General features: G+C 47.6%; 1 protein-coding gene across 1 annotated transcript; it reads left to right on the forward strand.

Annotated features, from left to right (window-relative positions):
- Positions 1–1,449: 1,449 nt before the first annotated feature.
- On the forward strand, positions 1,450–15,186 carry LOC120375545. Its single transcript, XM_039496249.1, has 6 exons — positions 1,450–1,526; positions 2,834–2,969; positions 3,301–3,611; positions 4,477–4,624; positions 8,077–8,164; positions 13,580–15,186. The coding sequence occupies exons 2-6, from the start codon at positions 2,884–2,886 to the stop codon at positions 13,670–13,672; spliced, it is 726 nt and encodes a 241-aa protein (XP_039352183.1). The 5' UTR covers positions 1,450–1,526; positions 2,834–2,883; the 3' UTR covers positions 13,673–15,186.
- Positions 15,187–15,198: the final 12 nt, after the last annotated feature.

Raw genomic sequence — 15,198 nt, forward strand, 5'->3', positions numbered from 1 at the left:
CTGATACGCGTAAAAACACTGCAGCGCTCCTAAAATTTTCACTCAAGGGGCTCCCTCCTTCAAGCCCCCACGGTGTATGGGGAACAGGTTATTCTGGACATGTTTAGCTTAGTTCTGCATTGTGAAATATGTTTTAATATACATTTTCATTAAAACAGCAGCAACTTACAAAATCTGTGTTAAGAGAATGCTAAGGTTGCTCAGTTAAGCGCTTAGAAGTCAGGAAATGACAGTGGAAAGTAGCAGACTAGACCATAACTTTGTCCTGTTTGTGTGGGCATTATGCTACATGGTCTTGTAATTTATCCAGTAGTTTAATAAAATAGATAATTTTTCTACAGCCTTAGATATGTGCATGTGTGCTACTTCGAGTCTCTTAAAGTTATTTTATGCAATGCACACAACAAGCCATTCTTACACACTATTCCACTGATTAAATACAACAACATAGAGTAACAGTGAAACTTGATAGCATGTATAAGAGCCCCAAGTTTGTGACTAAATTAGCTTTGTAGTTAACTTCCTTGAATTACACCCAAGGAAGGTTGCACTTCTCATTGAACATACATGTATGTTGACTACATTATTGCACTACTTACTTGAGAAAGAGGAAAATTATATAAATAGCCAAAATCAATGAAGACAGACTATATTATCATTATGATAATGATACTAAGTTTAAAAGTATGAAAATATATTTCAAGATGCTACACATCTAACAGAGAAAAGATTGTTATACTGTATTTAAGAAATCTACGATCATTTAACGAAAGATCATAGTAATGAATATATACAAGGGAGAAGAGTAAAGGTTACATGTGCAATGGCATTTCTGGACTTCTGATTGCTTAAATCAAATGTTCTCTTAATGTAGATTTTTTATGTAATACACAAGAGATTTTAAAGACCTGTCATAGATTATTTTTTAAGGCCAGAATGGACCATTATGACAGTTTAGTCTGCATAAGGCAGGCTATAGAATTTCACCCAGTGGTTCCTGCATTGAGCCCAATAATTTGTGTTCCAATGGTAAATTACCTTCAGCTAATGGAAATAAGCACATTTTTGAAAGTGGTTATTTATACCCATTAAATTACAAATAAGGCAAAACCCATTGGGATTCTTGGGGTTCCCTTTCTCTCGTAGGATGTCAAGGGAGAATTAGCTTTTTCTACTCTCTTCCTCTTCATGAGCTGATCAATCAGTGGGAGCTATGCATGTTCTCTGGGGACCTGCATGAGGGTCTGGAAGCTCATATTGTCTGATTGCTTTTGGAAACTGGAGGGACAAGCATGGTTATTTGGGTGTGGTTTATTCTTTTTCCCTGGTTACCTGGATTTGCAGGACACTTTGGCTCAGGATACGAACTTGAAGCCAATTCAGGTCTATAACTGGTTTGCCATACCGCCGTCGAAGGAGCCCAGCTCAGGCGGCTGGAAGAGCCATCAGTACAACCGATGAGGAGCCTTCAACTCGCCAAGCAAAACATCAGCCTGATAGTAGATCCTGCATTCCACAAGCTGCAGGTTGGTCTCTCCCAGTGGGCTTGGGATGTGGTCCAGGCAAATGGAAGCCTGTTTTAGGATCACCTCTTGATAAACAGAGGGGCAGTATTAGCTACCCCTGCTTCCTTGGGATCAGTAACTCAGCATTACTGAATCAAGCAGACATGGCAGGATTATGCTCTGGTACACAGGCCTCCTTTGCGCCGTTAGAATCATAGAATCTCAGGGTTGGAAGGGCAACAAAGAATCCTGTGGCACCTTATAGACTAACAGACGTTTTGCAGCATGAGCTTTCGTGGGTGAATACCTACTCTTTCTGAGGTTGGAAGGGACCTCAGGAGTTATCTAGTCCAATCTGCTGCCCAAAGCAGGACCAACCCCAACTAAATCATCCCAGCCAGGGCTTTGTCAAGCCTGACCTAAAAAAACCTTGAAGGATGGAGATTCCACCACCTCCCAGGTAACCCATTCCAGTGCCTCACCACCCTCCTGGTGAAATAGTGTGTCCTAATATCCAAACCTAGACCTCCTCACTGCAACTTGAGACCCTTGCTCCTTGTTCTCTCATTTGCCACAACTGAGAACAGCCGAGCTCCATCCTCTTTGGAACCCTCTTTAGCCATCAGTGTGTGAAAATAGGAGTTTGTATCAAAGTCACCTCCTCCCTGCAATGAGGGCAGCACTCTATTCCTATTGGGCATCATTGCTGACACAGTGGGTGTCAAAATGGGCAAGGCAGAGTTGCCCCCTATTGCTGCATCCAACTGTTATCATAGTAGACACCACTCTGGAGAGGGTATAGCAGGTGTCACGGCAGTTGACAGTGCTCATTCATTGGTGAAGTTGGCATCTGGTTCCTTCCAACCCCACACCTCCATGGAGGTAGCATGTCACTTTCCTAATGTCTTGCCCTTCACCAGCCTGGCAAGTGAAAATCCAAAGGTTGCACCTACATCTCTCATGGTACCCAAATGCCTTGTCAAGTTTGGACTAGGTGCAAAGCGCCAAGCTAGGTCATGAATACTAAGAGTTGCTAGCAACATAATAGTTTATAACTAGAGGAATCCGGCTCCCCAAGCTAATAAAGGGGGTAGCCCAGTGCAGCCATGTGACCCTGGACCCACAATTCACTTCAGTAAAACCTGAGCATTTCCACTGCACCATTCCAGGGTCATAACTGGAATTCAGTCATTAATAATGACGGGGAGAGCCCTGTTGTGTTTGCCCACTAGCACCAACCTTTGTTAGTTTCCTTTCCGAGTCACACCTGTACTGACCCTAGGGCTCCCAGGAGTCTCGGGTCACCTGCCCTGTTCTATGTCTTGCAGATGCATTTCATGCAGGCATTGACTCAGAGCACAAAGAGATTAATACCCTCATGCCCTGTGGTCCGGGGTGGAAGCAATCAGCTGTGGGTCTGGACTATTCTGCTGATGGGACCTTTTCAACGTTGCTGGAATCCAGGTGATGTATGAGGGAGTCTCATCATTATAGCAGAAGTGCAGTGACTGCGTGACTTTAGCCTCCCTCACAGGACTGACATTCCCATCAAGCTGGCAGTGCCCAGGGAGGCCACTTTGGAGCCTTGACTCCTTTCACAGATGGGAGTGATCAGTGCCCCAAAGTCAGCTTCAGCCATTCTGAGCAGCTGGCACAGACTCCCCATCCCCCTGGACTGGTGCTCCGGGTTCAGCTGGCAGTGACTCCTTTCTAGGAGAGAGGAGGCTTGGGGGCGGGGCTGCTAGAGATACTGAGAGCAGTAAAGTCAAGCCTCTCATTCACTGCATCCCTATAGCTTTCTGCAGAGCAGTACGGTACAGGAAATGAGCTCAGCCAAAGCTTCTGTGACCCCTGGCAACATGGAAGAGCCAGCAGCTTTCTGCACTAAGGCTGAGCACGGCATAAGCCTTAGTTCTGCCACCATGGAGACTGGACAGACGTCAGGTTACACTGCCACTGACCCCAGGCTGGAGAACTTTGTCCTGTGCTCCTGCGGCTCGCTTCCCTTCCAAACCCAACATCTGGACACAAGGCAGCCAGCTCCCAATGCAGGAGTCGTCTCTGGTGAGAGCAGCCAGGGTCCCACGTGGAGCTCTGGTACAGCAGGTGAGTGGAACTGCCCTCTCTTCCGAGCCATTGTTGGTTTGAAAACTCTTTGATTTTTTGTCTTAGACCTTCCTGTTTCCACAGGCAGCCTTCTGTGTCTAGTGACAAGCAGGGGAGCTGGGCTTAACCTGAGCTCTTGGGTCCTGCTCCCAAAAGGTCAAGGAGCAAGGCTGAAAATCTAGACCACTCGACTTGACCCGGGTTATTTTTACCCCGTATCTCTTTGCTCAGGCTGCAGGCCCTCCAGCCACTTACGCTTACTCCTTAGCTGCTCCTCTGGCCAAGGCCCTTCAGCTGTTTGCTGTTCACCTTACTCGACTGCTGGCTTTTAAATAGTTAACCCCCCTTGGTTCTCATCAGCCGGGTGCTGCTTGCCCTGGCACTCGCTGGGCAATCCCTCCGCAGGCACTCACCTCCTGGCTGTGTGTCACTCCAGGGCACCCAAGGCCTCCTGCTAGGAGAGAGTATCAGTCCTTCAGAAACACGGCCTTTTTCACTTTCTTTTGTCCTTACTTGCTCCTCCTTGTCTTTCGCACCTCTCCCTTCCTTGCCCCTGCCTTCTCACTGGCTCGTTCCAGTCCCACCCCATGTAGTCCACTGGTCCTGCAGCTTCTCCCCCTTCTCTGGAATTGGACACATTCATTCATGTCTCCAGAGCTGAGAAGGCAAGTTGGATGGAAGTGGGTGGGGAGAGGAGCAGCCAGTTGTGCAGCAGCTAGGTGCTAGCTAATTACTGTGGCTGGCCATAATTGCAGGTGTGGGATTGTGGTGCATCTGTCACGCAGCCTCTGATGAGGGAGGCTGGGGTTTGTGGGCTGAGCCTTGTTCTCTGCAGCTCTCTTAACATTGGCATTTACTTCAGCAGGTGTCAGAGCTTCTATGAGCAGGGTCCCTGGAGGTGGCTGTATTGAGGCCAGTTCAGAAAGCATCAGTCACCAGGCAGATTTAGAGCTTGAAAGTTTCGTGCTTAGAGAAGGACAGCTAGGGTCCCTGGAAGCCATTCTTCCCCACAGGTAACGGGAGTGGAGGACACAAGTGAGAATGGAGTTCTGTGCTCAGTCCTTTCCCTGGTCTCCAGGCTCCCTGCCTTTGAGTACGGCTTAGGGAGCTGTGTGATGATACTTCCCACACCAGGGGCCTGATTCTCCCAGTGCCCTGGCCTTGTATTGATGTCTTCAGCTGTGCACGTAATGTGTGAAATGCTACGTAATTGCACTTACTGTGTGCAGCATAAGTGGCTCCACATGGTGCAGGGCAAAGGAGAATCAGGCCCCCAGTCTTGTACGAGAAGGGATAAATCTATCCCACCCTGGTCTGAACTGGATTGAGGATCTGAACTGCTTGGCCAGCTTGTTTCTAACAGTGGATGCCACCTGTCATGAGTGTGATGGGCCCGTTCTCAATCCTGACAACTGGGTTTATGGAGCCTGTGAATCATCCTGAAATAGCTTTTGAAGATGCACAGCATCAGGCCAAGATTGCAGCCCCTGAACTCCAGCTGCGCTGTCTGTCTCTTTTCTGTGCCAGGATTTCTGGCTGTACCAGATACTTCATGGTTGCAGGTTTTCCCTGGCAGGTTTTGCAGCTCATGAGATGCAAAAAATGCCCTGGTACCAGCATGACGTTACATAGCAGATGATGTTACAGAGCAAATACCATGAAGTTGTTTTTGTTTACTGACCTGAAAGACAAAATAGAAGCCGCAACCTCCTAGTCCAGTCCTTCTCCTCCATTCCTACCATTTGTGTAATAATGACATTATCAAATACTATGTAATTAATTCTCACAGAAGTCCTAGTAGGTAGGTAAGCATTATCATCCCCATTTTATGGATGAGGATACTGAGGCATGGAGAGGTTGTGATTTGCGAAGGGCACAGAGGGAGTCAGTGTGAGGGTTGGGAGTAGAACTCAAACCCTCTCATTCCCAGTCCCCTGCTGAAACCTCTTGACACGTTTCCTGTCTTCCCCAGTTGGCCTGGTGCCTGCAGCTCATGCCAGGACTAGCATTTCAAATATTCCATGCTGGGTGGTTTGGGATTGCCCAGACCTGGGGATTGTAATAGACACAATGGGGCATGGCTACAGGCTGAGTTCTGGGAGTCACATGGTCTTAAATAGCAACTAAAGGTCAAGAAGGATCACAGAGGAGCCACTGGTGACATTATGGCTGTGTAGAGGAGCGGACTCACTCCTGCGGCGCCTCTTGCTGGTGACTTCTGGGAATTAGCTCATTCCAGCTCCGGAGCTCCCTCTGCAGGCCAGTGATCCGCCTGTCCTCTGGCCCCCATGTCCCTCCCTGGACCCAGTGCCCTTTTATCTGGAGTGCTGCCCCCTGGCAGAACCCCCTCAGTCTTAGGGTCTCCCCATCCCAGGGAACCCCCACCCACTATTCCCACTTCACCTCAGTATAAAGCTACTGCCAGTCATCATCTAGCCCCATGCCCTGGGGCAGACTGCAGTATCAGCCTCCTCATCACTGGCAAGGAGGGTTTGGACCTGCTGCCTTTACCTACCCCTACGCTGCCCTCTGCAACCCCCGGTACCTGTTGGCCTTATGCTAGGCTGCAGCCTGGGGCTTTCCAGGCTGGAGCTCCTCAGGCCTTTCCCCAGCCCTGCTCCACTCAGGTACTCTGCTCAAGTCTCTGCAGACAAGCCCATCTCCCTCTACAGCCAGAGAGAAACTCCTCCTCCTTGCTTCCAGCCTCTTTATACAAGTCAGCTGTGGCCTGATTGGGGCGTGGCCCAGCTGCAGCCACTTGCCAATCAGCCCAGCTTAGTAGCTGCTTTCTCCAGCCGCATCCCCCTCCCAGGGCTGTTTTTAACCCTTCAGGGTAGGAGTGGGGATCCACCCCACTACAGGCTGGGTTTAAATCCATATGTTCTGTTTCTAGACTGGATCATATTTATTTTTAAGATATGTTCTGCAGTTGGGGGAAACATACGGTAAATGTCTCCTTGTTGCAATATGTGACTTGGATACATAACCAATGTCAAGAAGCTGCATGCCATCCCTCCTTATCATACTCCTGGCTGTGGTAACTCTTGCTGATTGCAAGGACACCTAGACATGAGAACAGGGTTAGTTTCCACTTCTCCTATCCCTGCTGCTACTGCTGCTCATTGACTTATTACCTGCCTCAGTTTCTCCCAGGAGGATCCTGAAATTGGCACAAGATGTAGACTTTTCAAAAGTGACGCAGGCATTTGGGGACCTGAGTCTCATTAAAAGCCAGGGGGACTTGGGGCTCCTTTGTCACTTTGGTGTTACCCATGGAGACTGGAAGCCACAGAGAATTGGTCCTGCTTTGAGCAGGGGGTTGGACTGGATGACCTCCTGAGGTCCCTTCCAAGCCTGATATTCTAAGATTCTATGATTGTCCTTAATTGTTATGGGCTAGACGTCTAATCAGTGGACACCTGGCCCAATGGTAAGAGGGGAATACATTTGTGCTTGGTGGGCCACTGTAACCCCAGCTAATCTTTGCCTCAGAGGAAAAGCTCCAGTTCCTTCCACCTGATAATAACTACAGTAATGAATAATAATATCGCACTAAACTCTTTCCATCCGAGGATCTCAGATATTAATGAAAGGAGCCTCTCAAACACCCTGTAAGGCAGGTCAATGGCATTGTCCCCTCTTTACAGATGAGAAAAATGAGGCCTAGAAAGGGACATGACTTACCCAAGATCACATGTTGTCAGTGCCTGGAATGGACTTCAAACCACATGCTCTCACTACCAGATCACGCTCTATCCCTTATTGGTTGGTGACAGTTGCAGGGGCAGATCTACAGGTCAACCGAGGGAGTCTCAGTCTGTTTCTGGTGCTCACCCTGACTGGACATGGCCTGAAAGCTCATTAGAACAACTCCAGTAGATTTCCTGCATCTGTTTATAGTCTATCTTAAACCCCTGGACTGTATCCAAATCCGGCTTTGTGATTTGCAGGGCTCAGGGCTGCAAGGAAGGAGTGTGGGAGAGGAATTGGACTATCTGGTCGTGCTGCTGGGTGGGAAGAGTTGTGTCCAGCAAGTAAACTGTGGCTCCGTGTGGGGCCCCAGGCCATTGCTTGTTCAGACCAACCTTGCTGTGTCCTCCTTGCTCCTCTGGTTGGAGTGAGTGAAATTTGGCGCAGCTCATGATTCCTGCAGAGCAAATCTCCCTAGTGATGGGCATTTGAAACAGAAAAGCCCACTCGCCCTCATGGAGCAAGAAAACCTGGATTTTCCAGACAGCTCTCACTGCAGGATCTGTTTAATCAAACCATTCTAATAAGGGTGGGAAGGTGGCGTGGGTTTACGTACAGCTCACCAGTATGTGCACAGAACCTTCTCCTGCAAATGTCCCTCCAGACCTGCTGCTGGGAGGCTAAAGTAAATGGTGGATGGTGCATGATTGCAGAAGGAACACCCAGGAGGTCCCAGATTCTCATGTGTGCTAACTTGTTCTGATGGTTTTTCCAGTTCCCCTCAGGGTGTGCTTGGCAAATCCCAGTGCCCACCTGTTTCCACATCCCATCTGGAGGAAATCCAGGCCTTGGGACACAACCAGGTAAGAGAATGCACTCAGCCTACAAAGGAAGAGACATCTGGAGTGTAATCCTCTCCAGATGGAGATGGGAGATGTGAAGTGGAAAGTAGGGGGCTTCTTTAAGGATCATCATGATGGGACAGGTAACAACAGCATATCCCATTGCTGACGTTATTAGGATGTGCTGAAAAGATGCACACACATGTTTTATTTCCAGGCTCTTCCACCAGAGGTAGGTCCCCTCGCCCGACCAACATTTTCAAATGTGGCTGCCTAAAATTAGTCCCAACATTGGCGTAAGCACATAACTTCTTGCTCTGATTCTGTTAGGTGCTGAGCACTCCTAATTCCCATTCATTTCAGAAGAGCTCAGAAACATGCAGTGCATGTTGGGTGCTGGGCTCTTTTGAAAGCGGATGCTGAACTCTGTACAGGAGCTGAGCTCTGCCGAAAATCCCGCCTTCTTTGTAAGGGAGCCACCTAGCTATTCCAGCCACAGCCTTTTACGAGGTGGCATTATCTTTAGGAGATTGAGCATTGAATGTCTACGGTTTAATTTCCACTGGCTTTCTCCCTCAGTACAGGTGGGATTTATCTCTTGTGAAAGAAATGTTTTTAGCTCCTCCCTCAGCCATGACATCATGTCCCGTCTTATAAAATAAAGTGAAGATATTGGTACATTTTGGAGCGTTTCTTTTTGAGAGCTGTGAGGCAGGTTTGACTAGTGTTCCCCTTTCTCCATTACTATTATCTTGATTCCTGTGTCCCTTAAAGGTCTTGGATCCTATGTAAGGCAGGCTAGCCTGGCTCTGACATTCATGCACATTGACTTGGCTATTTGGGGCCACTGCCTGTAATCTCAGGATATTTACAGTGCGATAAGATTTCTTCCTAGGTAGAATATAGACTCCATCAGTGCTGTCCTTTGCTTACTGGCTTTTGCATGCTCAGAGGCAAATCTTTGAAATGGGAATCGCTGGTAAGTTGATTTGGGTCTCTGACTGAGAAGCCTGGTATGGGGAATCCCAGCCGTCTGTTGCTCAGTCCCATTATTTGGTCACAGAGGCCAGTAGGCATTCAGGAAGGATTAGCTCCTGGTGGCATATTAAAGATGTTGATTCATGTCCTAGCAATTCTTCTCCTTTTAATGCTCAGAGACACCCCTCTGCCCCAAGGTCTCCAAACCCAATCTAGGCAAGTTGTCAGAGGCCAATTCCTTGGGCAGTGTCCACCAAGTACTAGAGAGGGATTTTCTTTCACGTAAATTGCTTCTCCAAAATTCAACGTGTCACTGTAGCTGCTGATCCTGCAGCCCGTATTCTTATAACACATAGTTTAACTCACTGTTTGTGCACACTGTAGGTGGTCTGCACAGAACTGTGTATGGCTAACCACCCTAGATTGTGCATGCTTAAACCGTATGCACCTTCTAACAGCAGCTGTATGGTTTGAATTAGGGATGTAAACTATGAAATGGTTAGACGGTTAACCGATAAGTATTTGTCTCACCATTCATATATTGCAGTTAACGTTGGGGTGGGGGTGTCACATGATGGGATGGGGCTGCAGAAGCGGAACTTTCCCAGCCTCTGAGCTTGAATGTTACTATGACAACTCAGTTGTCACCGGCCAGGAAGGGAAGGGAGGGGACGCCCAAGCTGTTGGTGGGTCCCGATGTGTGAACGTGTGACTCTGCCAGTCCCCTCCTCTGTGGGGAGAATCCCTGTGACGGGGCATGGGGAGGAGCCTCCTTCCTGAGGCAATGACCGGGTGGGGGAGAAGGGGCACCTGCTGCAGGGGGTCCGCCTCATGGTGCCACAGCCTGTCCCTGCCCCCCAACCGCACAGTTCTGACGGCTGCAGCCCGTGCCCCTCAGGAACCTCTGTGTGCTTAGCACGGGTGTGTCTGGGCACCCAGCCCCACCGTCCCCTTGGCCTCCCGTGGTTGCCGTACAGGCTGGGGATCATTTGCATGCCGCCTCCTCCTGGCCTGTTTGCTGTGTATCTGCAGAGGCTTTCAAGGGACCCAGTCAGGTCAAAAATACTATATATTGAAAGCACAGATCTTCACTTGGGTGCCAGTACTAGGCCAGTGCGGCCTCTGAAAAGTGACAAAGATAATATATATGTGGGGTAGATTGTGAACTTGTTAACGATTAAATGGTTAACCGATATAATTTTAATAGTTTAACTAGGTACTTTTAGAAACGATATTTACACCCCTAGTTTGAATATATTCTCCCAGCGTCATTAGCATTTTAGATATGACATTCATTACAAAATGTTTCTTACTGTCCCTGAAAAGGCAGCAAAGAATCTTGTGGCACCTTATAGACTAACAGATGTTTTGGAGCATGAGCTGTGGGTGAATACCCACTTGGTCGGATGCATGTAGTGGAAATTTCCAGGGGCAGGTATATATAAGCAAGCAAGATGCAGGCTAGAGAGAACAAGGTTAGTTCAATCAGGGAGGATGAGGCCCTGTTCTAGCAGCTGAGGTGTGAAAACCAAGAGAGGAGAAACTGGTTCTGTAGTTGGCAAGCCATTCACAGTCTTTGTTTAATCCTGAGCTGATGGTGTCAAATTTGCCGATGAACTGAAGCTCAGCAGTTTTTCTCTGCAGTCTGGTCCTGATGTTTTTTGCTGCAGGATGGCCACCTTAAGATCTGCTATTGTGTGGCCAGGGAGGTTGAAGTGTTCTCCTACAGGTTTTTGAATATTGCCATTCCTAATATCTGATTTGTGTCCATTTATCCTTTTCTGTAGAGACTGTCCAGTTTGGCCGATGTACATAGCAGAGGGGCATTGCTGGCATATGATGGCGTATATTACGTTGGTGGACGTGCAGGTGAATGAACCGGTGATGGTGTGGCTGATCTGGTTAGGTCCTGTGATGGTGTCGCTGGTGTAGATATGTGGGCAGAGTTGGCATCGAGGTTTGTTGCATGGATTGGTTCCTGAGTTAGAGTTACTATGGTGCGGTGTGCAGTTACTGGTGAGAATATGCTTCAGGTTGGCAGGTTGTCTGTGGGCGAGGACTGGCCTGCCACCCAAGGCCTGTGAAAGTGTGGGGTCATTGTCCAGGATGGGTTGTAGATCCCTGATGATGCGTTGGAAGAGTTTTAGCTGGGGACTGTATGTGATGGCCAGTGGAGTCCTGTTGGTTTCTTTCTTGGGTTTGTCTTGCAGTAGGAGGCTTCTGGGTACACGTCTGGCTCTGTTGATCTGTTTCCTTATTTCCTCGTGCGGGTATTGTAGATTTGAGAATGCTTGATGGAGATTTTGTAGGTGTTGGTCTCTGTGTGAGGGGTTAGAGCAGATGCTGTTGTACCTCAGTGCTTGGCTGTAGACAATGGATCATGTGGTGTGCCCGGGATGGAAGCTGGAGGCATGAAGGTAGGCATAGCAGTCGGTAGGTTTTCGGTATAGGGTGGTGTTAATGTGACCATCACTTATGTGCACCGTGGTGTCTACGAAGTGGACCTCCCGTGTAGATTGGTCCAGGCTGAGGTTGATGGTGGGGTGGAAGCTGTTGAAATCGTGGTGAAATTTTTCCAGAGTCTCCTTCCCATGGGTCCAGATGATGAAGATGGCATCAATGTGGCATAGGTAGAGAAGAGGTGTGAGTGGATGAGAGCTGAGGAAGCGTTGTTCCAGGTCAGCCATAAAAATCATAGAATCATAGAATTCAAGATCAGAAGGGACCATTATGATCATCTAGTCTGACCTCCTGCAAGATGCAGGCCACATAAGCCGATCCACCCACTCCTTAAGCAAATATGCCCCATGCTTCGGAAGAAGGCGAAAAACCTCCAGGGCCACTGCCAATCTACCCTGGAGGAAAATTCCTTCCCGACCCCAAATATGGCGGTCAGCTGAACCCCGAGCATGCGGGCAAGACTCTCCAGCCATACCCTCTGGAAAAAGGCTAACAATATCCTATCATTGACCCATTGTACTAATTACCAGTGTGGCACTTAATTGACCTATTGACTAAGCCTGTTATCCTATCATACCATCTCCTCCATAAACTTATCTAGCTTAATCTTAAAGTCATGGAGGTCCTTCGCCCCCACTGTTTCCTTTGGTAGGCTGTTCCAGAACTGCACTCCTCTGATGGTTAGAAACCTTCGTCTAATTTCAAGCCTAGATTTCCTGACTGACAATTTATATCCTTGTGTCCACATTAGCACTGAGCTGAAATATTGTGGCATATTGTGGGGCCTTGCGGGTGCCCATAGTGGTGCCACTGATCTGGAGATATATCTTGTCATCAAATTTAAAATAGTTGTGTGTGAGGATAAAGGCACAGAGCTCAGCAACCAGTTGTGCTGTGGCATCATCAGGGATACTGTTCCTGACAGCTTGTATTCCATCAGTGTGTGGGATGTTTGTGTAGAGAGCCTCCAAATCCATGGTGGCTAGGCTGGTGTTTTCTGGAAGGTCACCAATGCATTGTAGTTTCCTCAGGAAATCAGTGGTGTCACGGAGATAGCTGGGAGTGCTTGTGGCGTAGGGTCTGAGTAGAGAGTCCACATATCCAGACAGTCCTTCAGTGAGAGTGCCAATGCCTGAGATGATGGGGCATCCAGGGTTTCCGGATTTGTGGATCTTGGGTAGTAGATAGAATAACCCTGGTCGGGGCTCTAAGAAAAGAGATTTCCCTGAAAAGGAATTTCCCCCCATAACAGCCATCTTATAGAAGCAGAAAGCAATGCTGCAACAGGAAATAGTAAACAAAATCCAGTGTGCTGAGAGTTGTGGTGACACATTTCTGAATTGGATGATGATAAACAGCACAACCTAAGAAATTTCCATCTGACATCCATCTTGAACTACCTGTCACGTTTATTTCTTGGCCTCAGATTTACTGGCATAAAGAGCACTTAGTGTCAGTTTCTGTTTTTCTTCTACTGATATAATCTGCTGGAACAAATGTTTTGAAAAGATATTTTAAAATGTCTGTTAACCCTTTGTGGGATGCAGCTGCAGCTCTGAAGACAGTAACAGAAACACCCTTTGACCTCTAAGAGCGGCAGGATGAAGGTTTTTATCTTGGAAAATGACCTTTTTACAGCCATAACATGAACCAGATGAGTAGGAAAGCTTTGGACATTGATGATGAATGAGCCTTTTCTAAGATTTCCAGGGCTCGCAGTCTCTCTGGTACTAGAGCTTTCACATTTCTCCCATCTGCTAGGGAGACAGCCACATTGTGGGTAAACAGTTTTTCCCTTTCACTCTCTCACTCTGTGTGATGACTTTCCCTGTCAGTACTCAGGAAGTGGAACAAGAATTCCTCTTGCTTTCAGCCCCCCCACATATGTGCTCTCCTATCTCTGCTCAAGAAGGAAAACAGGAGCTCCTCCGCAGATGGTAATTGCATCCTTATAGGAAGTGTACAATGAAGCTTGTGAGTCTTTATTTTGTCTTTCAGGTGCTGGAGAATCCACTAATCGATCCCATGACCGACAACAGATTGTGGGCAGCATGGCTACTCTTGGAATTCTCAGCCGGTGGTCGAATGTAACTCGCATAGCGAGACTTTGTATGGTGGTCTGCAGTCCTCCGCTGATTGCCTCTTTCTGGCCAAAAGAGGCAGTGAGATAACACAGTGCAGTTAACTGGGAAAGGAGACCTTTTCTAATTGTTACCAAGTTCATTTTGGCTACAGTTTTATCAAGAGTTTTAATAGTAACAAACAAAAGCAATGCTCCCTGAGGTTCTTGCAGCTCACAGGCTTTAACTGGGATAATGTGAAGCTGCGTAGCCTGTTGCAACTATTTAGTCACTGGTTCTATGTTCGGGTCACCCCGTATTCATAATGGGTGTATCTGGATGAGATAGTTCTGGGTCCATCTATTGTTGATGTTTAATGAAGTTGTGTAAAAAGCCCATTAATTCAAAGGGAGCAAAACCTCAGAAATGTCATCTACAGTGTGGAAGCCCTGTGGGTTTGTTAGGGCTGGAGAATTTGGGACCCAGCTGAGCCTCGATACAAAGCTGCCTCCTCCTGCCTCTGCAGTTCACCTCTGCTGTGAATTCTGGGGCACTCCAGATCCCATAGTGCCACAGATCACACATTTTGGAGCACTATAGAATTCATAGCACCCAACAAACCTTTATTATAGAGGATGAGATGGGGAAAGCCAGATTGTCAGGGCCCAGTAGCAGGTGGACTTTGAATTCCCCATGAAGATCAGAGGAGTGGAGAGGGTGGGGACATCTGAACCCTTTCAATTCACACTGAGAATTCCCAACTCCAGCTGGACAGGAGCTCTGCAACTGGTCCTAATGGTTGCCATTCCCACAGTCTGCAGAAGACTGAAACCGAAGGCCTGATTCTCTACTGCCTTGCTCTTACACCTGTACAAAGTGAATGTAGAACGCTGCCATTTTCATTGGGTAGCATATTACATTGACTTTGCATTTATTTTGTAGGTACAAATGACTGCTTGAGGTGCAGGGCAGTGGAGAAGCAGGCCCTGTATGTCCCCAAGTATCTTGCAAAGCAGCTTTTGGGTTGTGCAGCCCCAGATTCCGTCAGACTGCAGAAGTATGTGGTTTCTAATAGAAATTGGTAACTGTATTCAGCAGAAGTCTAATACCTGAATTTTGGGCAAATATCTGAGGCTCCTTACAGCTCTGATCAGAGGAGTACACTGCTAACAGTTCCTCTATCCAGATAAATTTTCCCAAACCAGCCTCCAAGCCATCTGCTTCTGCTCCCTCTCCATTGTGTTTTTTTGTTATATCACAGATCAGGAACCCTACGCTTTTCCTTTTATCTCACCCTGGGGCTAGAAAATGGAAATTGTGAGAGAAATGGGGTGCAGGGGGGAGGTTTAATTTGCACCCAGGCTTAAAAACACTGAGGGGTAAATCATTGTTTAGCTTTTTAAGTATTTACCACAATTGTGTATTTAAAAAAAAAAAGATTCTGGCTCACAAAAGAGGATCCTCCTTGCCCAGAGTCCAGGTCTGGGGTTCACTGGTGGATGTGTTGTAATGAAGGAAGTTTGCAAATAAAGGTTATGAATGACATCTCTCTCCATG

The sequence above is a fragment of the Mauremys reevesii genome, linkage group 12 (assembly GCF_016161935.1).
Source record: "Mauremys reevesii isolate NIE-2019 linkage group 12, ASM1616193v1, whole genome shotgun sequence".
Lineage (NCBI taxonomy): Eukaryota > Metazoa > Chordata > Testudines > Geoemydidae > Mauremys > Mauremys reevesii.